The 26,627-nt window shown below is 49.8% G+C and overlaps 1 protein-coding gene across 9 annotated transcripts in view; it reads left to right on the forward strand.

Moving 5' to 3' along the window:
* TMEM131L (transmembrane 131 like) overlaps positions 1–26,627 on the forward strand; it is a 199,845-nt gene that overhangs the window by 115,632 nt on the left and 57,586 nt on the right. For all 9 annotated transcript variants that reach the window (XM_051819931.2, XM_051819934.2, XM_051819932.2 and 6 more), the window contains 3 exons: positions 2,118–2,241; positions 4,122–4,238; positions 4,855–4,965. In XM_051819931.2, coding sequence (XP_051675891.2) covers positions 2,118–2,241; positions 4,122–4,238; positions 4,855–4,965 — 352 coding nt within the window. The remainder of the gene's footprint in view (positions 1–2,117; positions 2,242–4,121; positions 4,239–4,854; positions 4,966–26,627) is intronic.

The raw sequence follows: 26,627 nt of genomic DNA on the forward strand, positions 1-26,627 counted from the left end.
GGCTGGTGCTGTGGCAGAGTGGGTTAAACCTCCATCTGCAGCATCCCATAAGGGCACCAGTTCAAGTCCTGGCTGTTCCACTTCTGATCCAGCTCCCTGGAAAGCAGCAGAGCATGGCTCAAGTGCTTGGGTCCCTGCACCCATGTGGGAGACCTGGAAGAAGCCCCTGGCTTCAGCCTGGCCCAGCCCTAACCATTTGGAGAGTGAACCAGCGAATGGAAAAATCTGTCTTTTGCGTGCTTTCTCTTTCTCTTGCTCTCTCTCTCTCTGTATTTCTTTCAAACAGAAAAATCATTTACATAAAAAGCATAATGAATATGAGTTTTTGGCTTAAATTAGAAAGCTGGTTTTGGGCCACACTGTTGAGAACTGTGTCTGTGCATGTCTGCAGTGACAGCACTAGAGAGAAGGGTTTGCAGCGCTCTGTCCACCCCGCAGCAGGGTGTGGGCGGTGAGGATCCCGTGAATTGATTGAAGCAGCATTGTCGGTGGCAGTGGCAGCCGGGCCGGCAGAGAGCGTCTCCTTAGCCCTGCAGTTCCTGCTTGGCGATGCACGGAGCCCGCCCTCAGGGGGCCTGCTTGCTCTCAGCAGGGATTCTCAGCTTCCTGGAAAGTGTTGAAATGATGCATAAAAACTTTGTGTCCTTGCGTGTTTGCGGAGGGAGGCGCCAAAGCCTCCATCAGAGTTTCCTGAAAGGCTCACAGTGTAAATGGGTGAGAACCAATGCCACAAGGCGCTTGCAAGGTTTTCATTTCTCTCAGATTTAGCAATAATGAGTAAGTTTTCCGTTCAGAAAACTTAATAAAATAAAGGCTTTTTGTGAGTTGAAAACCGCTCCCCCAAAAAACCTCTCTAAATTTATTACTCAGAAGGCAAACCCTGAGAAAATCGAGTTCTTCTCTGAGAACAGGGTCTCACCTCCACACACTTCCCCGTCAGTCAGAGAGGTCCCGCCCAGGCAGAGGAGGCCAGTGGGTGCCAGCATGGGTGTTTTGCAAGCGTGTCAGGGCCTGGAGGGGCTGAAATCTAACAGAAGCAGTGAGTACTGGTGTGGGTTGGCATAGTCTTTTAGAGAAAGCTGCCTTTTGATTGTGATTTTTGCCTGTTGTGTATTAAATGTTTTATTACCAATGGGATTTGAGTGTTGTTTTTATGAACATCAGCAGCTTTCTGGGTTTTATTATGTATTTATTTATTTTTAAAAGATTTAAAAGAGACAGAAGGGTTTTCCATCTGCTGGTTCACACCCTAAATGGCTGTAATGACCGGAGCTGTGCCGATCCAAAGCCAGGAGCCAGGAGCTTCTTCTGGGTCTCTCCCGTGGGTACAGGGGCTTCCCTGCAGCCATCTTCCACTGCTTTAGGCATAACAGAGAGCTGGATGGGAAGTGGTGCAGCTGGGACTGAAATGGGTACCCATAGGGGATGCTGGTGCTACAGGCTTGGGGCTTTAACCTGTTGTGCCACAAGGTTGGCCCCTCATTATTATTATTATTTATTTCTTTGTTTATTTATTGCTTTCTGTATTTTAAAAGCATGCATGCACGTGTATAAATCCACATAAAAAGTACGAGCAGTCTTCAAAAATTTCATGGAAAATGCCTGTCACGAAATGCATGCATTTCATTTTTTTTTGCACCAAAATTTTTACTTACTAAAAAATAAACATTTTAAAATTCCATTTTCCCGTGAACATTTGAAAAGTGTTTGTCTTATTTATTTTGAAAGGCAGAGACACAGAAAAATACAGACAGAGCTTCCATCTACTGGTTCACTCCCCAGATGGCTGCAATAGCCAGGGCTGCACCTGACCACAGCTAGGAAGCCAGGAACTCAATCCAGGCCTCCAACAAGGGTGACAGGGACCCTACCAGCTGAGCTGGCACTCACTGCCTCTGCAGGGTATAATTAGCCAGAAGCTGGAATAGGGAGCGCCACCAGCACTCAGACCCAGGTTCTATGTCCCATACGGGATGCAGGCATCTTAACACCTGCCCCTGAACTTGCCTCTGGATTCCAGTTTCCCCGTGAGCTTCTCGAGTTCGCTGTTGTAGGGGTGTGTGTGTAGTAACGGCTGGAGCCGCCCACCGTGTGCCTGTTCTCTCCGACCCGGCCAGGTTCCTGGGACTTCCCGCAGCGAAGATTCTGCACGCCTACAACCCCAGTCGGCACAGCGAGGTCGTGGTGACTTCGGTGTTCACGGCTGCCCGGCATTTCCACGTGCCTCCTGTCCACTGCAGGGTGAGTGTGGAGCCCTGGAGACCGCGCTGCGGCGGCCGCCAGCCCCTCCCGCGTGCTGCTTCCGCCTCCCCTTTCTCCTGCTACCTGAGCCTTACCCTGTGTTCGCTTCAGCACTTATTTTTTTCACTTGCTTGTTTTCATAGTTTTGGGTGACTCCTACTGTCTGCATGGGAGACAACACGCGTGGGGTAGTAAAACACGCATATTGATATGACTTGATTGTGGTTAAAGAAAACTTGCATGTTTGTTCATTGAAGTTGCTACAAATGCTGAAGTGTTTCGTCCCTAATGCAAGTGTGCAGTCGTGACTACGCTACCTCTCTGCAGAGAAACTTGGGACCCCTTTCTCAATGTAGAAGTAAAAGGCAGTGAAGCCAGCTTGCTCCATAATGCAGAGCTCATACCCGAGTTTTCTAGTGCTTTAGATTTCTGACAGTGGTATTTAATTTTATTCATGAATTTATGTTTATTTTTTTTAGAAGATTTGTTTACTTGAAGACAGTGTTAGAGAGAGAGACAGGGAAACATACACAGAGATCTTGCATCTGCTGGTTCACTCTCCAAATAGCCCCATGGCCAGGGCTAGACCAGGCCAAAGCCAGGAGCCAGGAACTCCTCTGGGTCTCCCACGTGGGTGGCAGGGGCCCGAGCACATGTGTCATCCTCTGCTGCTTTACAGGCACATTAGCAGGGAGCTGGATCAGAAATGGGGCAGCCAAACTGACACTCATAAGGGATGCTGGCATTGCAAGCTGTGGCTCACTATTCTGTGCCACAATGTCGACCCCTTAACATTTTTTTTTTTTTTAACAGGCAGAGTGGACAGTGTGAGAGAGAGACAGAGAGAAAGGTCTTCCTTTGCAATTGGTTCACCCTCCAATGGCCGCCGCGGCCGGCGCGCTGCGGTCGGCACACCGTGCTGATCCGATGGCAGGAGCCAGGAGCCAGGTGCTTTTCCTGGTCTCCCATGGGGTGCAGGGCCCAAGCACTTGGGCCATCCTCCACTGCACTCCCTGGCCACAGCAGAGAGCTGGCCTGGAAGAGGGGCAACCGGGATAGAATCCGGCGCCCTGACCGGGACTAGAACCCGGTGTGCCGGCGCCGCAAGGCGGAGGATTAGCCTAGTGAGCCGCGGCGCCGGCCGACCCCTTAACATTTAAAGATCCTAATTGCTGGGGACCGGTGTTGTGGCATGGTGGGTAAAGCTGCTGCCTGCATCTCATGTGGGAGCAAATTTCTGTCCCAGCTGCACCACTTCTGATCCAGCTCCCTGCTAACACGCCTGAGAAAAGCAGCAGAAAATGGCCCAAGTACTTGGGCCCCTGCACCCACGTGGGAGACCTGGAAGAAGCTCCTGGCTCCTGGCCATTGTGGCCATCTGGGGAGTGAACCAGCCTATGGAATATCTTTGTCTTTCCCTTTCTCTCTGTAGCTCTGACTTTCAAATAAATAAATAATAAAATCTTTGAACAACAACAACAAAAAAGATCCCAGTTCCTGGTGGGTTTTTATCTTGCTTGCTCTGCCTGCTTGATACTAATTATGAGCTTTAAAAATACTGAGGTGAAGGAATTGTGCAGGGAAGCCCAGTATTTAGCTGGTGGCAGCCTGTGCAGACAGCGGTCCCTGACGGCTGTGGCACAGCCACGTGTCTGTGTTACCGTGCTAGAGCACATGGGTGTGGGAGACCGGGGAGAGGACTCTGGACCTGAGTCGCAAGTGACAGGACTTGTCTTGCCAAGTGTCGCCCGTGACCTACCGGATTGTCCGCTGTGGATTCTCCGGGATCCTAATGCTGAGGAGTCGAAGGATCCAGTCTGGGAAAGGCGCTTTATCACAGCGAGCCTTTCCAAGTGGCTAATCAGCTCCCTTTCTTTCAGGTGATCCCAGCAATGGGGAAAACTTCCTTCCGGATTATTTTCTTACCCACCGAGGAAGGAAGCATCGAGAGCTCCTTATTTATTAATACCTCCTCCTATGGACTCCTTTCCTATCACGTAAGTGTCTTCTCCCTTTCTGCCACGTGGTTTGCTTGCTGACTCCACAAAGGGGTTTGGGTGCTTTAGAAAAAGAGACGTGGGAATTTCGCCACCTGGCTTAAAAACAGGAGGGGGATTTCAAACGGCCTGCAGAAATGGAATTGGGAGGTAGCGTGAATCTGCCATGAAGGTTTCCAGGCTGCCTTGGGTGAGGCCGCTAGTGGCGTTAGATAGTTCAGCGCTCACCCCTGTGAGCCGCCCGTCTTCAGTACAAACTGCAGACCTGTGACCCCAGCGCAGGCCTCTGCGCCAGCACAGAGAAAGAAATCTGTCCTACCGGTCTGCTAGAACTAGCACAACAGGCTCTCCGCGGTCTGCTAGAACTAGCCAGCAGGTTCTCCAAACGCACGGCCCACACCTCCCACCCAGCCCTGCAGGGGGCGCTGTGGGCCACCCCAGCGACTCTGCCTACCCCCTCCTCATCTTCCCTGCCTTGTGGTTTTTGTAGACCGAGGTGGATGAAAAGAGTCTTGCAGGCCGTGGTGCTGTGTACGGGTTCCCTCTGGAGCGGTGTTTCGGCATTAGTAGCAAACGCACGACTCCCACGGAGGAGTAACTCTGTCTCTTCCTGCAGGTATCTGGAATCGGCGCTCGCAGAATCTCCCCAGAGGGTGCCGCCCGGCAGCCAGCGAATGCCTACTTCCTGCTTCCGCAGGTGCAGAGCATTCAGCTCTCGCAAACGCAGGTCACTGAACTGGATTTACTGTGGGTGCTGTGAGCAAACGTTGGAGCCCTCTCCATTTCTTTACCTTTTGCAGAGTCTCTACAATGCTTTTTACACGTTTAGAATGGGGATGTTACTGTTCTCTGCTTTTTTAAAAAAAATTCTAATGCTTCTGTGTGTGTGTGAAGAGAGAAAGAGACACAATATGGGTGGTAAAGTGTCAGTGGAATGCACACACTTCTTTTGAAAAACTTAAAAGTTTTTTTTTTTATTTTTTTTTAATTTGAGAAACAGGGGAGAGAGCAGTCCCGTTCCCTGGGTCTCTCCCTAAATGCCTGTGAGCCAGGGACTCTAACTTACACCCAGGTCTGTAACTCACACCCAGGTCTCCCACGTGGGAGGCACAAACCCATATCACTTGAGCCGTCACTGTTGCATCCCAGGGTCTGCATTAGCAGAAAGCTGGAGTCCAGAGCTGGGGCCAGGAGTCGAAGCCAGGCGCTCCGGCGTGGGACGTGGGTGTCTCTGCCGCTCCCCAAGGACCTGTGTGCACGCTGCCGTCTGTAATGGCGACCCAGTCCAGTGTGTGGAAATTCCATCGCTGGTGGAATCCTGTTGTTGTCATCTGCAATGCTCCCAGGTTTTCTTTCGGCCCCGGCGCTGTTTCTTAACTGTCTTTATTCCCCTCTGTTTCCTCTGGGTGTGTTTGGAGAGAGCAGGTTCTGTACCGTAGACCTGGGAGTTGTTTCCTGGAGCTTGTTAAACCCTGCTGGGTGCTGTCGGGAAGACACCGCCAGCACGGTCCGCTGACTGCACGGATGTCTCAGGGTCTTCTCCCTCTCCTTGCTGTTATTCCTGCCAGTGTGGCCTGGCCAGTGTGTTTTAGTAGATGCGCAGTGGGCACCTCAGTAAAAGCGTGTATGGTTGGCTCCTTCTCCCCTCGGTGACCTGTAGTTCCTTCTCACTCCTAGAATTGGGAAAACTCTTGAACCATTATACTGTGAACCTCACCTGCCCCTTCTCCCTGATTGGTAAATAAAGAAAACTGTTAAGAATTTGTAATCAGTAATGTTAGTTGCCAGCACTTTGAGTCATTTGACAGTTTTGTGGAGCCTCTGCTGTGGGTAGGCCTTAGTCTAGAATTCCAGGAGGGGAGACAAATAAAATTAGCTTACTGATGATGTACTGCCTGAGAAGGTTGTCACCGAGCACGTCATTCTTAGAGTTTTTTTTTTTTTTTTAATATTTATTTATTTATTTGAAAATCAAAGTTAGAGTGAGGGAGAGAGGGAGATATTCCATCCGTTAGTTCACTCCCCAGATAGCTACAAAGGCCAGGCCAAAACCAGGAGCTGGAAGCCAGGAACTTCTTCTGGGTCTCCCACGTGAGTGGCAGGGGCCCGGGCACTTGGGTCGTCCTCTGCTGCTTTCCCAGGCCATTAGTAGGAAACAGTATCGGAAGTGGAGCAGCTAGGATGTGAATGGCTGCCCAAGGATTTTTAATATTATTTTCATTTTTAAAAATTTGATTACTTAAGATTTCCTCTAATTTACAAATTTAGATATGGTGTAAATCTTAAAACCAGTGTGGGTGTACTGAAATGTTTCTTAAATGTATTTTTAAAATGCTATTTATTATTTATTTATTTATTTATTGACAGGCAGAGTGGACAGTGAGAGAGAGAGAGAGACAGAGACAGAGAGAAAGAGAGAAAGGTCTTCCTTTACTGTTGGTTCACCCTCTATTGGCTGCTGTGGCTGGTGCGCTGTGGCCGGCACACTGTGCTGATCCGATGGCAGGAGCCAGGTGCTTCTTCTGGTCTCCCATGGGGTGCAGGGCCCAAGCACTTGGGCCATCCTCCACTGCCCTCCCTGGCCACAGCAGAGAGCTGGCCTGGAAGAGGGGCAATCAGGACAGAATCCGGCGCCCTGACCGGGACTAGAACCCAATGTGCCGGCACCGCAAGCCGGAGGATTAGCCTAGTGAGCTGTGGTGCCGGCCTAAAATTTTATTTATTTGAGAGGTAGAGTGACAGGGAGAGGAAGAAAGAGAGGGAGAGGGACACACACACACACACTTACACACACGGGAAGAGAGCACTCCCCCAACTGCAAGTTCACTCTCCAAATCTCAGCACCAGCTGAGGCTGTGGCTGGCTGAAACCAGGAGCAAGGAACTCAACACAGGTCTCCACGTGGGTGGCAGAGACCCATTACCTGTTGCCTGCCAGGGTGTGCATTAGCAGGAAGCTGGAATCAGGAGTGGAGGCACTGGGACTTGAACCTGATACTCTGATATGGAATGCGGGTATCTCCTGTGGTGACTTCACTGCTTGGCCAAACACCCACCCTGAAACACAGGTGTCTAACTGCTAGACCAAATGTCTGGTGTGATTTATCTTCTAAAGCTGTATTGAGGTACAATTCACAAGGTGTAGAGTCTACTCATTTAAAGTGCACAGTCCTGTGGCTGGTATTGTGGCTTTGTGGGCTAAGCTGCTACCCATGATGCTGGCATTCCATGTGAGCGTCAGTTCGAGTCCCAGCTGCTGCACTTCCTGATCCAGCTCCCTGCTGGTGTACCTTGGAAAGTAGCTGAAGCTGGCCCCAGTACTTGGGCCTCTGCCACCCATAGGGGAGGCGGGAATGGAGTTCTAGGCTGCTGACTTTGACCTGGCCCAGTCTTGGCCATTTGAACCACCAGATGGAAGATCCCCGTTTTTCCCTCTCCATATACTCTGTCTTTCAAATAAATAATTAAATCTTTGTAAGTGCATAATCCAGTGGTTTGTTTGTTTGTTTGTTTTTAATTTATTTATGTGAAAGGCAGAGACACAGAGGGATACAGAGAGAGGGCTCTTCCATCCGCTGTTTCTCTCCCTAAATGGCCGCAATGGCTGGGGCTGGGCCAGGCCAAAACCAGGAACCAGGAGCTTCATCTAGGTCTCCCACGTGGGTGCAGGGTCCCAGAGACTTGGACCATTTTCTGTTGCCCTCCCAGGCACCTTAGCAGGGAGCTGGATCAGAAGTGGAGCAGCTGGGATTCGAACCAGTGCCCATATGGGATGCCAACAGTGCAGATGATGGCTTGACCCTGTATGTCACAGCACTGGCCTCCGATCTGGTGGCTTTTAGTGTGTTCACAGAGTTGGGCAAACATTACCACTATCTAATTTTTGAACATTTTTTACTGTCTCTGTCCCTGGCAGCTATGGCCCTCCCCTCTTTCCTGTCTCTCGATTTATCTATCTTAGACATTATATATAACTAAGAGTTGTGTGTGTTTTTGTGATTGACTTCTTTCCCCGAGCCTGTTTTCAGGTTTCATCTATGTCTTCCTTTTTAATGGTACATACTGTCATGTGGACAGACGCCACGTTTTGTTAACTGGAGAACATTTGGGTTGAGTCCTGTTGTTTGGCTGCTGTGACTGATGTTGCTGTGGACGTCTGTGTGTAAGTTTATGTGGATCGTGTTTTCTCTGGATCCTGGGTGTCCACGCAGGGGTGGTTCGGCTGGGTCGCCTGGTTGTCTTGGGCTGAATGGTTTGAAGAAACGTTTCCTGAACTGGTTGCCTGGTTTTACAGCCCCACCAAAAGTAGCATGTGAGGATTCCAGGTCTCCCATGGCTTGCCTGGTACTTGTTGTCGGCCATTTTTGTTTCTGATGACCGTCCCTTGAGGAGCATGAAGTCACATCTCCTGTGAGTTTGATTGGCATTTATTTAAAGACCCTCAGCAGGCTGGTGCCGTGGCTCACTAGGCTAATCCTCCACCTTGCGGCGTCGGCACACCGGGTTTTAGTCCCGGTCGGGGCGCTGGATTCTGTCCCGGTTGCCCCTCTTCCAGGCCAGCTCTCTGCTGTGGCCAGGGAGTGCAGTGGAGGATGGCCCAAGTGCTTGGGCCCTGCACCCCATGGGAGACCAGGATAAGTACCTGGCTTCTGCCATCGGATCAGCGCGGTGTGCTGGCCACAGCGCGCCAACCGTGGTGGCCATTGGAGGGTGAACCAACTGGAAAAAGGAAGACCTTTCTCTCTGTCTCTGTCTCTCTCTCTCTCTCTCTCACTGTCCACTTTGCCTGTCAAAAAAAGAAAAAAAGAAAAGACATTGAGCATCGTTTCATGAGCTCATTGGCCGTTTGTGTGTCTTCGTGGAGAAGTGTTTGTGTTTAGTATATCCTTGTCCATTTTAAATGGGGTGGGTTTGTCTTTTCATTGTCAGAGAGCTAAGAGTTCTGAATATGAGACCTGTGTCAGGTGCACGGTATGCAGATGTGTTCTCACACTCTGTAGGTGTCTCTTCCTTTTCCTGACGGTGTGCTTTGACCCCTAGAAGGTTCGCAGTTTGGTGTAACCCAGTTCGTCTGTTTTTTTCTTTTGTCACACATGTTTTTAGTATCTTTGGAAAGGGCCTGGGTTTGGGGAGATAGACTCCCAAATTTTCTTTGAAGGATTGTATTGTTGATTTAGTTTTTCTTTTTAAAGATTTATTTATTTATTTGAAAGTTAGAATTACACAGAGAGAGAAGGAGAGGCAGAGAGAGAGAGAGAGAGACAGAGAGACAGAGGGAGAGAGAGAGGTCTTCCATCCACTGGTTCACTCCCCAATGGACCACAACGTCCAGAGCTATGCTGATCTGGACCCAGGAGCCAGAAGTTTCCTCTGGGTCTTCCCACACGGGTACATGGGCCCAAGGACTCGGGCCATCCTCCACTGCTTTCCCAGCCATAGCAGAGAGCTGGATCAGAACGGGGCAGCCGGGTCTTGAACCGGCACCCATATGGGATGCTGGCACTGCAGGTGGCAGCTCTACCCGTTATGCCACAGCAGTTTTATAGTTTTAGTTTTAGTTTTATAGTTTATGTTAGATTTGTGACTTATTTTGATGTGAAGTTTTAGTGTGTGATGTGAGTAGGAGTCCATATTCATGATTTTCCACGTAGGTATCCAGTCTCACTTGTTAATAAGATAACTCTGCCCGTTGAATACTCTCGGTATCCTGTCAGCCCTCTCATCTTTCACTCTGGCTAGCTACTTAGAGTATCTGCTTCATTTTTCATATAAGGATCCATGGGTGCAGTTCAGTCACTTTATAAGGTTGCCTCTGTTGAAAATATCTCTTGGCCGGCACCATGACTCACTTGGCTAATCCTCCACCTGTGGCGCCGGCACCCCGGATTCTAGTCCCAGTTGCTCCTCTTCCAGTCCTGCTCTCTGCTGTGGCCCGGGAGGGCAGTGGAGGATGGTCCAAGTGCTTGGGCCCTGCACCTGCATGGGAGACCAGGAGGAAGTACCTGGCCCCTGACTTCGGATTGGCGCAGTGCCGGCCATAGCAACCTTTAGGGGAGTGAACCAACAGAAGGAAAACCTTTCTCTCTGTCTCTTTCTCACTGTCTATAATTCTCTCATTTTCTCTCTCTCTCTCTCTCATTGTCTAACTCTGCCTGGCAAAAAATTAAAAAAAAAAAAAAAATAGCTCCCACCCTCCATCATTTCAGCCACAAAATGGTTACTGAACCTTTTAAAAAATGTTTTAAATTACGCATTTATTTTGATTTTATTTGAATACAGAGGCGGACAGAGACCTTCCAGTTACTGGTTCACTTCACAGATGTCCACAGCAGCTGGGGCTGGGCCAGGCTGAGGCCATGAACCTAGAGCTCAGTCCAGGTCTCCCAAGTGGGTGGCAGGGACCCAAGTACTTGAGCCGTCACTGCTGCCTCCCGGGGTGCATGTTAGCAAGAAGCTGGGTGCACCTTAGTTACTGTGTTAAATGCCTACTCCTGAATTTTATTTCTGGAATGTTCCTGTAAGGGCTGGGGCTGTCAACACGACACAGTGTCCCCACTCTTGTGATATGTTAATACAGAATAAATTTTACAGTTTGTAGATAAAACCTAATTTGGGGTTGATCTTTTGTTAGAAACCAGTATTTAAAAATATGAACTTTTAAGAAAACACTTAAAAGACAATTATTTCAGTTTCTTTCATTTTCACTGTGATTTAGTAAAAGAAATTGTAAAATATTTCTCAAAGCTTAATATACCTAAAAGTAAAACAAAAACCAAAATCTACAAAATTTAAGCTGAAGAAATAATTATGGTATACCTTACAAACAAACCAACCTGAAAATCCTGGGTATATTATTTCTGCATTTGAACTGTATACCTGTATGTACAAGGGTACTTTTAAAAGTATAATCTTGGCTGGCACTGTGGTGTAGCAGGTAAAGCCCCTGCCTGCAGCGCCAGCATCCCATATGAGCACCGGTTCAAGTCCCGGCTGCTCCTCTTCCGATCCAGCTCTCTGCTATGGCCTGGGAAAGCAGTAGAAGATGGCCCAAGTCTTTGGGTCCTGCACCCAAGTGGGAGACTGGAGGAAGCTCCTGGCTCTTGGCTTCAGATTGGCTAAGCTCTGGCCCTTGTGGCCAACTGGGGAGTGAACCAGCAGATGGAAGTGCTCGTGTGCGCGCGCATGCTTGTTCTCTCTCTCTCTGCCTTTCCTGTCTCTGTATAACTCTGACTTTCAAATAAATAATCTTTATTATGTATAGTTATGTGTATAAAGTTAATTGAAAATAAATCTTGGTAAAAAACCAGAATGAGAATAGGAGAGCGAAGAGGAAGAAGGGTGGGAGTGAAGGAATGAAGGTAGGAAGATCCTAAATTTGTAGATTTGAAATGAATGAAATTTGTGTACCTTAGGCCGGCGCCGTGGCTCACTAGGCTAATCCTCCGCCTGCGGCGCCGGCACACCGGGTTCTAGTCCCGGTTGGGGTGCCAGATTTTGTCCCAGTTGTTCCTCTTCCAGTCCAGCTCTCTGCTGTGGCCCGGGAGGGCAGTGGAGGATGGCTCAAGTGCTTGGGCCCTGCACCCGCATGGGAGACCAGGAGGAAGCATCTGCTCCTGGCTTCGGATCAGTGTGGGGTGCTGGCCACAGCGCGCCGGCTGCAGCAGCCATTGGAGCCAGAAGGTTGGAGGGTGAACCAACGGTAAAGGGAAGACCTTTCTCTCCTTCTGTCTCTCTGTCTGTCTCTCTCTCACTGTCTTAACTCTGCCTGTGAAAAAAAGAAAAAAAAAAAGAAGGCAACAGAATCTGTCAAGGAGGGAACAGTCCGTATGTCACGGTCAGAGACACCAAGCTGGTGCCTTCTTGGGCTTCCACTGACAACCACTCCTCCAGTTGTGGTCAGCCTTAGCTCCCCTCACTCTGGCTTTTAGAACATTCTAAAATTATTCCACATGGCCCAGCACAAGCCCTGCCTTCAGAGCAGATCAGAGGCAAAACAAAAACAAAAACAAAACAACAACAACAACAAAAAATTTGTATGCCTTAAACAAAAAGCTTCTAGGAAAAAAATTTAATTTTAAAAAAGTTAATGGAAAATTGAACTAAAAGATAAATTTATTTCTGTGCAAAAACAATTGGAAAGCTATGCATAGTTTTTTCCTAAGAAGCATTTTCTGTGAACCTTCTGAAAACCCCTGGAATACACGGATTTAAACATTTTCCTGGCACCGAAATCAGCTTAGGTGTGAATTCCATTTTGCCTGAATTTCAGGACGTAGCTCCTGTGTGTTCTCTGTTTTCGCTAAGTGAGTGTAAGTCGGAGGACTTCCTTCCTTGGCAGGGAATGTCTTTATTTTGATTTTCCGGCTGATTGTTTTTACTTTCTGCCTGTGGTTGAGATCCCGCTGTGGAAGAGCCGGGCCGTGGGACAGGTACCGGGGGCGAGGTTGCCTCTTCCCCAGGGTGGTGCTGGGACGCACGTCCCACAGAGAAGAATAAGAAAAGTAAGAACGTCATCAGCTTTTCTCTAATGTGTCTTCTCAGTTCCATGTGAAGAGAGATAACTTTATATTGTGCAGGAATAAAAAGAAATTAAATTGTTTTATTTGTGCAATGGAATCGTTATGGGAAAGGGAACAGACTGAGATCCTAGTAGTCATCTAAAAGTCTCTTCACTGAGACAACAGAGCCACGTACTTTCAGTTTTTCGTTTGTTTGAGTGAGTGAAATGTGTGTAGGCTGATCCTGTGTCCAGGTTGGCCTGACCTTTGGATTGGGCGGAGCTGGATTTCCCCCTAACAGGTCAAGTATTTTAGGAGTTGTGTGTCTTAGGGGCTGGTGTTACGTTGCAGAGTGGTCACCTACTGCTTGGGATGTCCACGTCCTGCGTGGGGGTGCCTGCGGTCCAGCCCTACTTGTGATGCAGGGTCTTCCTGATGTACCCTGGGAGACAGCAGACGAAGGCCGCCGTGCTGGAGACCCTGTCTGTGCCCCGCGTGGGAGACTCAGAATGAGGTCTGGTCTCCTGGCTTCAGCCTGGCCCAGCTCTGGCTGTTGGCATCTGGGGAGTGAACCAGTAGATGCAAGATCTCCTTCTCTGTCTCTGTGTCTGTCATCCTTTCAAATAGATGAAGATAAGTAAATATGAAAAACAAATGAATCAGCTGGCTTACACATCCCCGGGGATCCCTGGACGTGAATAGTCTAAGAAGGCAAAGGCTCCATCCAGAATATTCGGGTGCTGCCTGAGCCTTGCATCTGTGAGTCGCTGGTTCGAAGGGGAGAAGCAGCAGGAATATTTCATGCGACTGTGAGCGCGGATCAGAAGATACGCACGCTTGATGTGGTACATTTAAGAACACACTTTCCAGCGGCAGAAGCCATCTCTTTCAAACCTCAAAGGAATTGGAGCTGTCACGGGAGGTCTCAGATGTTTCGGCGCTGCAAACCCAGCGCAATTCCACCAGGAGAAGTGAAATCGGAAACAGAGCGGACGTGTGCGACTTGAAATGCCCCTTGCAGTTCTGTCCACCGTCGCTGAGATGCGAGGAAGCTGAACGAGGTCTGCTCGGGAAGCAGGACGGTCGGCCGCTGGAGCCCGAGGAACGTGCCCGGGACCTGGGTGCTTGGAGCTGTGCGTTGCTTGCCAGGAGGTCGCCACTTGAGTCTTGGCTCCGCAGCCCCTGGGGTCTTTGCTTTGTGCTCTGCCTGGTGCTTTGCAGGCTGTCCGCTAGTGTGTGTTGGCCACAAATGGTGGGACGTTTCAGTTACTGCACGTCTGGGGATAAACAGACCATTCTGAGCCAGGAAGACTCTCAAGCAGGACGCACCAGCTGAGCACACAGGGAAGGTGTCACCTGTTCACCTGGGACACGTGAGCAATGAAGTTCCGCTGTTTCCCAGTGACCCGGTTTATGGTATTTTGTACGGCAGCTGGGATGGACCGAGACAGTAGGGAAACATGAGGAGTGAAGACGGCTTTTTCCTTTTTCACGCATTCTGTTTGAACCTTCATGGAGTGAGAATTCCAGCAAGGAGAGGAGTCTCTGGTCTGGTGGCTCTGCACGGGAACCTGAGGTCCCTTCTCTCTCGTCGCACTCTCGTCTGTGGTCGTCTGGGTTATTCTACCATTCTCTCTCCACCTGCTGCTGGGGTTGTCTTCCCAGACAAACCTGGTCATTGCTTCCCTGGCCCCTGGATTAGCCGCTGGGCCTGCTTACAGGATAAGGTACCAGCTCCTCTGCTTGACGCAACAGGTCCTTCATGACATGGGTCCAGCTTCTGTCTCCAGTCTTGGGGGTCTACCCCTCTCTTCCCACAAACTTCCCATCGCTCCCCAGAGCACACCCTCTCCCTTTTCAAGCTATCTCACCCTCGTGAACTTTCATCCCACCTTAATTATCCTCCTGAGTTCACCCCTGAAAACCCGGTTCAGGTCTCAGCCCTTTCGGAACCTCCCCAGCTCCCTGCGCCCTGGTCCTGGGGTGCTCGGCCCACAGCCCTGCCCCAGTGCTGGCTGTCCCTCCTCGGGGTCCCCTGGCCTGCTGCTTTCTCCATGTTCCAGCCTCAGTTCCAACGTGGTGCTGAGTACATCAAGGGCCCCCAGTGTTTTTAATAGACGGGTGAGTCAGTGGGGATATTGAGTTGAGGTCCCCAAATAGCCCGGGAGGCAGCCGTGACGTCTGAGATGTGCAGGCCTCACCTTTCCACCGTGTCCTCAGCAGATTGACTCGCGGGCCAGGTGGCATAACTCTTATTATAGATGTTGTAGAATGCACTTAGAGCCGGGGTTCAAAGTAGCAGCTCGGTATACTTTAAATTCCACCCCCCCCCCCCCCCAAGCACAGCCAATGTCACAACGGTATTGGTATCTGTTGATTTAGTAATTTATGATCCAGGGAAGGCAAATGCAAATGAAAGGTTCCTTGCAGGCGTTTTGCATGGATGGGAAAGTAGAAACAGCTTAACGTCCCGACATGAGGGAAGGGCTCGGATACATTTGGGTGTGCGGTTATAAAGGGGTGTTAAGTAGTTCTTTTGTGCTCTTGGCAGCTGCACGGAGACGTTTGACAAGCAAGGGTGAGCTGGTGTGCTCTGTAAGTGTGGCTCTGCCATGGGTAGATGTTTTGTGTTCTAGCATTTCCTAAGCTGCTAGGATTTCGGGTGTGTCGTGGTGATTTCTGTGGGCAAAACAGAATGTTTGAAATTGTCATCGTCTCAGACTCTGAGTGTAGGGTCACTGCCTGTATGGCATTTAAAAGAACTTAAACTATTTTCGTTGGAATCCTTGTAAGTAATGCTATTGCTAAAAAATGGGACGCTACAGCCATGCAGGAAGCACCAAGTGGTTTGAATGTTAAGAGGAAAAATCCAGGACAGAGTTCCGCGAAGGGAAGGGGTATGTGTGTGTGTGAACTTGGTGTCATTATCTCAAGAGAGATTACCTCTTTAGGATACTCTATGATTATAAGAAATTACAGTGAGATTATAAGAAAATAGGGAGCACCTAAAGGAGTGAAAAATCAGAGGTAGCCCCCAAGACCAGAGTCACATCCGGCAAAGGCCACTGTCGTTGGTATTTTGTTGTCCCCCTCCAGAACCTGTCCTGAGCGCCTCTCCCCGCTCCAGTGTCACGTTGCCCGGTTGTGTAAAGGAGAGATTATCTCCGGACAGTCTGTGTGATATCCAATACTTGTCAGACCAGAAGTTCCTACCCTTTTAAAATTGGCCCAGTCTTCGCTTTTGGAGGTGATGTTAAAGCCGTGTGCACGCCTGCCAGGAACAGGTGTCGGGCAGGGCAGTGGTCCCAGGTTTGCTGGAGCCTGGAGCCTGCCAGGTTTTGGGAGGGGGGAGTGAGTGCTGTGTTGTTCCCTGCTACTTATTTGCCTTCTTAAGTGCTGATCCCTGCCAGCTAAGAGCCGCGGTGTGGGAGGCCCCTGTGCCACCAGGGTAGGGAGGAGGACAGGGAAGGCTCCTGTAGTCACAGTTTGTCGGAGGGGAAGGGGACGGGGCACTTTCTCTCCCTGTCAAGGAAGTCGCCAAGTGTCTGATTTGGAGATAGAAAACGAAAGGGGGAGGGGAGTCAGGGCCTCTGTCGCTGTCCTGCCTTCCTGATTGTCTCACGTCATCAATAAATGGAATAAACAGAATTTTCAGTGTGATGGCCGTGGAGACTTCCTACCGATACATGAGTAATTAGTGCATAGTTAGTAATATTTCTTTTTTTTCCTTACATGGTGTTCAGCAAACACACTTGGTTGTTGTTGTTGTTGTTTTTTAAGATTTATTTTATTTATTTGAAAGATAAATTACAGAGATAGGCAGAGACAGAGGTCTTCCACCTGCTGGTTCACTCCCCAGATGTCTGCAAAGGCTGGAGCTGTGCCAATCCAAAGCCAGGAGCCAGGAGCTTCCTCCGGGCCTTCCCATATGGGTGCAGGGGCCCAAGGACTTGGGCCATCTTCTATTTCTTTCCCAGGCCACAGCAGAGAGCCAGATTGGAAGAGGAGCAGCCGGGACTAGAACCAGCGCCCATATGGGATGCCGGCGCTTCAGGGCAAGGCTTTAACCTGCTGCGCTACAGCGCCGGCCCCTATTTAGTAATATTTCTGTGCATGCTTGATGCTTTTTAATAAAAGTGAAGGCTGTCAAACCCTGGAAAATTATGACTGAATGCTAGGTACATGGATACTGCTACTCAATTTCCTCCTATTCTGATACAGGGTTTTTTTTTTTTTTTTTTTTAAGGAAATGCTTAAATTTTTAATAATTTTGCTTGTTTCCATTAGAGCCTCAAGTGAGAGTGATTGAGTGGAGTGGGAAGAGGGGAGGGTGCCGCGTGCACTAACTGCACTGTTCCTGCTTCCTTCGACTGCATTATAAACTCTGGACGAGCAGGAATTTTCCCTGTTTGCTTTCTTATCACCTAGCGCAGGGTCCTCGCAGTGTAACACGTAGTAAATAACTGATTGATAGGTGAGTAAATGAACTTTAAAGAGCGACAGCAAAAGTAGGAGTCATAAAGCTTCCATTGTCGTCTTTGACACATTTTCATTATATGTGGGTGCTTCAAAAAGTTCATGGAAAATGGAATTATAAGTTGATTTTGATGCAGAAAAAAAATTCTGTTCCACATATTTGAGGGAAGATCATGAAAGATGCATATTATCAAACAACCGTGCGTAGATGTCAAAGATTTTTTTTTTTTCCCCACCAAATTGAACATTCAGTCTTGTTTTCCATGAACTTTTCGAAATACTCTCCAATGAGAATAGTCCAGAAAGTTTTGTTTGAGGACTCAAAGATGCCCGGTAATTAACACCTGTCTTTCCGACCGGGTTCTGAACTCACGAAGGTGTAAGAAGCAGGAGTTAGAGACCCACACATGACTTTCTTGTCCCACACAGCCGCGTTTCCCTGTATCAGCGGAGGGGTGGCAGCCCACACGGTAGCTGATGAAAGACCTTGGGACTTGATGGAAGGGAAGTTTCAATCTGAAAAACATATGCCCCTTCCCACCCCTTCCGGGGGCCCAGGGTCCTGTCTGTTGCCCACCCCCACCTCTGGGTGGGGAGGGAAGGCTTGGGGGTAAAGGAACAAGAGGCTTAGGGGAGAAGAATCCTCTCCTACTGCTGTTGCCTGGGCCTTGTGCTCTTGACCCCACACTGAAGCCCGAGGAGGAATTCACATATCTCCTGCACCTGTCACTGGTCCCCCAGAGCCAGGCTCTCCTCCAGTGTCTCTGCTGATCTCCCTTGGATCGCTGTTGGGTTTGTTCTTAGGAAGCTCAGAAATGGATTGCATTCACTGATCAGCTGCTCCAAGGCCACACTAGACCCAAGATGGAAAATTCACTTCCTCATCTGGAATTCCTTCATCTCTGAGGTGCAGTACAGTTCATCAGAACGTTTGTAGTTGGATCCAGTAGCAGCGGCAGGGCACTCCCGTGAAAAAATCTGAGTCAAGTGGGCCTTTGGTGTAGCTGTTAAGGTGCTGCTTGGGACCCCTGCATCCATGTGGGAGTGCCTGGGTTCAAGGCCTGGCTCCACCTCCAATTCAGTCTTCCTGCTGATTCACACCCTGGGAGGCAGCAGGTGCTTGGGTCCCTGCCACCCATGTGGGAGACCCTGGTTGAGTGCTGGACTCCGGTTTTAGCCTGGCCCAACCCTGGCTGTTGGAGGCATCTGGGGGAATGAACCAGCAGATGGAGGATCTCTCTTTCAGCCTTTAATAAATAAGCAAAAGAACAACATGCAAGCCAGGGGCTGGGTGTTTAGACTGGCAATGATGACCCTAGTTAGGACATTTTTTTTTTTTTTAAAGATTGATTTATTTGGGGGCTGATGCTGTGGCATAGTAGGCTGAGCCTCTACCTGCAGCATTGGCATCCCATGTGGGCACCGGTTCAAGTCCTGGCTGTTCCTCTTCTGATCCAGCTCTCTGCTGTGGCCTGGGAAAGCAGTGGAAGATGTCCCAAGTCCTTGGGCCCCCTACACCCACATGAGAGACCCAGAAGGAGCTCCTGGCTTCAGATTAGCCCAGCTCCAGCCATCGCGGCCATTTGGGGAGTGAACCAGCAGCTGGAAGACCTTTCTCTCGTCTCTCCCTCTCTGTCTGACTCTGACTCTCAAATAAATAAATCTTTAAAAAAGTTTATTTTATTCGAAAGGCAGAGTTACAGAGAGAGAGATCTTCCATCTGCTGGTTCACTCCCCAAATGGCTGCAGCAGCTGGAGCTGAGCCAAATAGAAGCCAGGAGCCAGGAGCTTCTATCGGGTCTCCCACGTGGTTGCCCAGTACCAAGTATTTGGGCCATCTTGTGCTTTCCCAGGCACATTAGCATGGAGCTGGATCAGAAGTGGAGCAGCCAGGAATTGAACCAGCGCCCATACAGAATGCTAGTGCTGTAGGCGAAGGCTTAACCAGCTATGCCACAGCACCAGCCTAGGTTAGGACACCTTTGAAGTACCTGGGTTCAAGTCCCACTACTACCTTTGGCTCCTTTATATCCTTAGAGATATTGCCATTATGAGTGTGCCCCCTATAGGTGCATAGTGGTACTGAACAAGTTGAATTCCAAAATGAGACCGATTAGTCTTAACCCCTGTGTGTCTGTCTGAAAGCTAGACAGCAATGATCCTCCTGGATAGGGTTGCTGTGGTTATTGGATCCAGTTATTCATGTAAGGAGCTTAGAGCTCTGGTACCTGGCACACGGCTAAAATGTGTTCACCAGCTTAAAAACATAGTTTTTGAACATCATTTCCTCTTGTGAAACTCTAAGGGAGAAATTTAAAATTCAGATTCCGCCTCCTGGTAAGACTTGAAAGTTCAAGTCCCATATCAGATTATCTTGGCCTGTGAGTTAGTGTTCCTAGAATTTGAGGTCCTGCCGTGTGTGTGTGTGTGTGTGTGTGTGTATGTGTTTCCTTTCTTTCTGTTAGCCAGAGAGGTTCTTCATGGCTGTGTGCAGCTGGGAGGCCGTCCACAGCCCAGCCTGGGCTCACTCTCAGTAGAGTGCGTGTGGCTTCCCCGGAGTTTCAGAGGTTACGTAATTTAATAGCCAGTCTCTGGAGCTCACTTAAGTCTATAACTTTTTTATATTTATTTATTTGAGAGGCAGAGTTACAGAAAGAGAAAGATCTTCCATCTGCTGGTTCACTCCCCAAATGGCCGCGATGGCCGGAGCTGAGCTGATCCTATCCGAAGCTAGGAGTCAGGAGCTGCTTCTGGGTCTCCTATGTGGGTGGCAGCTTCTTCCTGGCCTCCGAGCACTTGGGCCATCCTCCACTGCTTTCCCAGGCCATTAGCAGGAGCTGGATCAGACTCAAACCAGTGCTCATGTGGGATGCCCGCACCACAGGCAGAGGCTTAAGCTACTATGGCACAGTGCTGGCCCTGAGTCTATAATCTTAATAAGACCTGCAAGAATCCCAGATTATGAACCTCATGTGTGTGAAATTTGCCTCTTCTCATCCTGGCCCTCCAGGCACTGATTCTAAGCAAAATCACAAAATCATTATTATTATTTTAAAGATTATTTATTTAAGAAATAGAGTTACAGAGAGAGGGATAGACAAAGAGAAAGGTCTTCCTTCCATTGGTTCACTTCCCAAATGACCACAGTGGCCGGAGCTGCGCTGATCCAAAGCCAAGAGCCAGGAGCTTCTTCCTGGTCTCCCACCTGGGTGCAGGGGCCCAAGCACTTGGGCCATCTTCTACTGCTATCCCAGGCCACAGCAGAGAGCTGGATTGGAAGTGGAGCAGCCGGGACTCGAACCAGCGCCCATGTGGGATGCCAGTGCCGCAGGCGGAGGATTAACCTGTACCACGGTGCCAGCCCTGGCAAAATCATTATTATGTCATACACGGGACTGCAAAGAGGGCCTGGAAAATGGAATTAAAAAAGTTTGTACAAAAAAAAAAAAACCCAAAAATTATGACATCTATACATGTGAGGGCCTTCAGAAAGTTAGTGGAGAATGTGTGTTTTATTGTATAAGGGTTTCAGAATTTTCCTATGACAACACAGTCCTATCTTTCAAAAAAGAAATACGTACTTATTTGAAAAGCGGGGTGGGGGGAGGATGAGGGGGTGAGTGAGTACTCCCCGTCTGCTGGTTCACTCCCCAGATGCCTGCAACAGCCTGGACTGGGCTGAAGCCAGCAGCTAGAAACTTAATCCAGGTCTTCCATGTGGCTGACAGGGGCCCGGTCCCTTGAGCCCACACTGCTGCCTTCCAGAGTCTGCGTTAGCAGGAAGCTGGAGTGGAGCTGGAGGTGGGACTCACACTCAGGCACTCTGATAGGGAATGCCGGTGCCTTAACCAGCGTCCTCCATGGCTGGGCCACCTGCCGGCCCTTTAACTTAGCTTGTAATTGCCTTCTTGCCATGAATGTTTGTAAGTCCCCTCCTGTTTGTCAAGCAGAGGGAGGGAGGATGGGGAGAGAACACTGCCGGTCTCAGCTTCAGTTTGTGCCAGTTGTGTAGAGTTCAAGGCCTTTGCACGCTGCACTGCCATGCCTGCCACTTCTCACGAGGTGGTGCTGAGACCCGCTGGCCCTCCCCAGCGTATGGCAGTGCAGGGGCGGTAGGAGCCCCTGTCCTGCCTTCCACCGGCGTGGGTTCCTCCTGCAGCCCTGGTTTCTGGTGCTCCCGTGCTGAAGGGTGTCTGGGTTCTAGTGAGGGACAGGTGTCGTGTGCCAGGTCTCTAGGCAGAGATGCTGGGGTCTACGCACAGGGTGGCTTCCGCTGCTTCGTACTGGGGACTGGCAGCCCCAGGAGCCTTTCCTGTGGGTGCCACTGCTCCATCGGAGCCTCGTTCTCCGCAGACTTCTGGAGGGAGCCGCTGTGTCCTTAGAGGTCTTGGGGCGACACTGCTTGACCCTGTGCCACTTCACTGTCTTTCTTGGGTTTTGAGGGGGCCCTTATCCTGCAGGTGCCTCCGGGAGCCGCCTGTCACCCACTGTCCCTTCTTTTAGGAAGGCTCGGTCGAGTTTCTGGCTTCCTGTGTTGGTGTCTTGGTGCTGGGCTCTCTTTACCCCTTTTCTTCTTACTCTAGATATTTTCCCCTCTCCAGATGTTTCTCTCTTTTTTTTTTTTTCTTTTTTTCTTTTTTTCTTTTTTTTCTGTTTGTGAGTTCTTCCACATAGAGAACAAATCGCATCTATTGTTCAGGAAGATCTTTTTTGCCCCTCCCTGCACTGGGTGATCTTACCAGGAGCTCCTTCCCTGTCAGGCCTGGGCTCGGTCTGTTGGGCCCTGTCTCTGCCGTGCTTGCTCTTGACCGAGTCCTGATTCTAGAAATTTCTCAGACGTCTTTCCTGAGGGCGTGAGCTGTAGAATACGTGTCTGCCTAACAGTGTTCTGAGTGTTCTTGCTCTTCTGCCTGGGCTCCCTTGGAAGCCCTCCAGAGTTAGGGAGCCCTGGTGATAGCTGCCTTGGTTGTGGAGGGTCGTGCTCCCCTTACCACGGGAGGGTTCAAAAGTGTGTTTTTCCACAGCTCCTAGAACCGAATCCTGCTTCCTTTTAGGGGAGTGACTCCAGTGAACCCAGATCTTGCCTGTCTTCCCTTAGTAGGCTTTTCTTTTTAAGCTTCAGTAAGCACCATGTTACACAAAAGGTTTGCAAAAAAGTTCTTGGGAAGTGTGCATTAGGAAAAATTTTCAAACCCAAGTAAAGTTATCTTTTAATTCCATTTTCACGTAAGTGATTTCTCCTTGTGTGTCTCCAGTTTTGAATGCATCCTCAGTTAGAGCCTAGATTATCACTGTTCCTTTTTTTGTGTCTGTTTATCCTGGCCTTCAAGGATTCCTTCCCTGGGTCAGCTCTGTATAGCTCTTGCCTCCTCCTCCTTTCCCTCTTGCAGTAGGATTTACGTAACACAACGCGCGCCATTTTCACAAGCACAGCTGAGTGGTGTTAAGTACTTCCACCACACGCTTCATTGCTGCCGTCCATCTCCCGAACTTTCTCCTGCCCTCGCGTTGAAGCTCCCTACTCAGTAAACCATAAACACCCCTCCTTCATGTGAGTGAAATCCCGCAGCATTTGTCTTTTTGTGTCTGACTGACTTTGCTTTGCATATTGTTGTCAGGGTTCTCCTATGTTATAGCATGTATTAAATTTCTTCTTCTTTAAGATTGATTGATTGATTTGAAAGGCAGAGTTACAGAGAGAGGAGAGAACTTTCATCTGCTGGCTCACTCCTCAAATGGCTACAACCACCCAGGGCCGGACCAGGCTGAAGCCAGGAGCCTGGAACTCCCTCTGGGTCTCCCATGTGGGTGCAGGGGCCCAAGCACTTTCCCAGGCATATCAGCAGGAAGCTGGGTCGATTAGAAGTGGAGCAGCCGGGACTCAAACTGGCCCTTCCGTGGGACGCTGTTGTCACAGGTGGCAGCTTTACCTGCTGTGCCACAGCCTGCCCCCGAGTTCCCTTATTTTAGAGACTGATTGATGTGACAGTGTGTGTATGAAGGGGGTTCTGAGGGCCCATGGAACAACTCATTGCCTTTTTTTATGTGAGGTTTTTTTTTTTTTTTTTTTTTTTGGACAGGCAGTCAGGCAGTGTGGACAGTGAGAGAGAGAGAGAAAGGTCTTCCTTTTTCCATTGGTTCACTCCCCAAATGGCCGCTGTGGCCTGCGTACCGCGCTGATCTGAAGCCAGGAACCAGGTGCTTCTCCTGGTCTCCCATGGGGTGCAGGGCCCAAGCACTTGGGCCATCCTCCACTGCACTCCCTGGCCACAGCAGAGAGCTGGCCTGGAAGAGGAGCGACCGGGACAGAAGGAGGCGCCCTGACCGGGACTGGAACCCACTATGCCAGCGCTGCAGGTGGAGGATTAGCCTATTGAGCCACGGCGCCGGCCTCATTGCCTTTTAATTCGATTTTCTTACAAGCTTTTCCAAGCCTCCTTGTATATGTACTACCTTCCATTTATCCATTATCCATTCATTCATCAAAGGATCCCCCCGCCCCTGGCCATTAGAAATAATACTGTGCACATAGGTATACAGATATGTGTCGAGTCCCTGCTGTCACTTTAGGCCCTTACCTAGCAGTGGGGTTGCTGGACTTTGGGGTAATTCTGAGCTATGTTTTATAAGAGTGGTGATGACTGCTGTCTGCATTGGAAAATCTGGCCTTTGGTTGAGCCAGACCCACGGGACCCACCTGTCGTCTGCTACAGCCTAGCATGATGACTGGATAAAAACAGCTGCTTGCCTTTGCACAGGGCCCCCCTCTGCTGCATGTCCTACCAAGATGACAATCCCACGTGGCTGTCCTGGCACTGTCAGCCCGGGTTGGAGTGGTTAGACGCTGGCCACCCAGGGCAGGCATCTGGCCACTTCCGAAGTGAGTAGCTGGGTTCCAGTCTTGGCTCCGCTCCTGGTTCCAGTTTCCTGCTAATGTGCACCTTGGGAGGCAGCGGCGATGACACAAGTAGTTGGCTTCCTGATACCGGTGGGGAAGATCTGGAGTGAGTGTCCAGGTTTGGCCTGGCCCAGCCCCAGCTGTTGTGGACACTTGGAGAATGAGCCGGTCTACAGGAGTGTTCTCTCAAGTAAATAAATCCTTAAAAATAAAAGGCCAAGTAAAAAAATTCCGAAATGGCTTTCTTATTTAACAACAGCACAATGAGTTGCCAAGCCTGAGGACCAAGTTGTGCTGTGTGGGCTACTTCTACTTGGTCTTGGCCAAAGTCTCATCATCTAAAGTGTTCACTTATTCCCCCGGTTGCTGTCTGTCTGTCTGTCTGTCAGGGTTTCTGGCATACTTTGGGGAGATGGGAGATGGTGCTTCTTTTCTTGGGTTTTAATCCAGTCGTGAAATAAGGCAACAAGACTTTCAAATGATTCAGAATAAAATAAAATCCCTTCCCTTATTGTAAGATCAAAGAGAAGTTTCTTTAACGTGGGGGGAAAATGCCCCCCAGACGAGCGTCTACATCATCTGTTTTGGGATCTTACTAAATGCATGAACGGGGCATGAACAAGTGCAAGCAGAAGTTCCCCGGTGAGGGCCTGCTTGGAGTCCGTGGTCTGTAGCTCATGCAGCGTTCCCCGCTGTGCTTTGAGCTCAGCGGCTGTTCTCTGGAAGGGGAAGCTGGGTCTCAGAGCGGGTGGGGAATGTCCCCAGGACTTCTACAGCTCGGGCTTGGTCTTGAATTTGTGTTCATCACAAAGCCTCTTAGCCACAGCTGCCTTTCCTAAAACGAAGTGGATAAGGGAAAATACTGTACTTAGGCCTTAAAACACCACCACCACCACCTCATGTCGGCCAGTTCCCAGATTTTTGCATGGGTTTTTGTGAATGGTTCTGACAACGTAGATAAATTTTTTTCCCATGGTTAGTATTTTGTTAATGAAAGGATGGCATTGGGGCCTGTGTTGTGAGCGGGTAATGCCTCTGCCCACAGTGCTGGTATCCCATATAGGAACTGGTTCAAAGTCCAGGCTGCTCCACTTCACTCCAGCTCCCTGCTAATGGGCCTGGAAGGCAGCAGAACTTGGCCCAAGTGCTTGGGCCCCTTGCCACATACCTGGGAGACCTGGAAGAAGCCCCTGACTTTGGCCCAGCTCCAGCTTTTGTGGCCATTTGGGGAGTGAATCAGTGTATGGAAGCCTTCTCTCTCTGGCTTTTAGATAAATCTTTTTTTTTTTTTTTTTTTTTCTGTTTTGACAGGCAGAGTTAGTGAGAGAGACAAAGGTCTTCCTTTTTCTGTTGGTTCACCCCCCAAATGGCCGCTACGGCGGGCACACTGCGCCGATCCAAAGCCAGGAGCCAGGTGCTTCTTCCTGGTCTCCCATGTGGGTGCAGGGCCCAAGCACTTGGGCCATCCTCCACTGCCTTCCCGGGCCACAGCAGAGAGCTGGCCTGGAAGAGGAGCAACCGGGACAGAACCGGTGCCCTGACCGGGACTAGAACCCGGGGTGCCAGCGCCGCAGGCAGAGGATTAGCCTAGTGAGCTGTGGCGCCGGCCTTTTAGATAAATCTTAAAAAAGATAAATCTTAAAAAAAAAAAAATAGGGTATTGGTAGTGGTGGGGGTTGAAACAACTGCTTCAGGGCCGGTGCTGTAGCGCAGTGGGTTAAAGCCCTGGCCTGAAGCACCAGCATCCCATAGGCGTGCCAGCTCGAGTCCCGGCTGCTCCACTTCCGATCCCGCTCTCTGTGTGGCCTGGGAAAGCAGTAGAAGATGGTTCAAGTCCTTGGGTCCCCGTACCCGTGTGGGAGACCCAGCAGAAGCTCCTGGCTCCTGGCTTCAGATCGGCTCAGCTCTGGCCATTGCGGCCATCTGGAGAGTGAACCTGTGGGTGGAAGACCTCTCTCTCTGTCTCGACCACTCTCTCTAACTCTGTCTTTCAAATAAATAAAAAATAAATCTTTAAAAAAGGCATAACTGCTTGATAGCAGGGTAAAGCAGTGTTGGTGCTTGCTAATGATTCAGCTGCATCTGTCTCTCTCTTTTTAAAGATTTATTTATTTACTAGAGAGGAGAGGCAGAAAGAGAGAGAGGTCTTCCAACTGCTGATTCACTCCTCCAATGGCTGCATTGGTCTGAGCTGTGCTGATCTGAAGCCAGGAGCTTCCTCTGTGTCTCCCACGCGGGTGCAGGGGCCCAAGCAACTGGGCCATATTCCACTGCTTTCTCAGGCCATAGCAGAGCGCTGGATTGGAAGTGGAGCAGCCAGGACTCAAACCAGTGCCTACATGGGATGCTGGCACTGCAGGCAGCGGCTTTACCTGCTACGCCACAGCGCCGACCCTGAGCCTGTCTCCTATGCAGGGCACAGGGACTTAGGAGTTCGGTTGTAGAGCCTGGATGTTACATGGAAGGGACTCAGACAACCCTCACTGTGTGGAAGGTCCTTTGCCACATAGACTTGCCG

This window comes from Oryctolagus cuniculus, chromosome 8 (genome assembly GCF_964237555.1).
Source record: "Oryctolagus cuniculus chromosome 8, mOryCun1.1, whole genome shotgun sequence".
Classification (NCBI taxonomy): Eukaryota; Metazoa; Chordata; class Mammalia; order Lagomorpha; family Leporidae; genus Oryctolagus; species Oryctolagus cuniculus.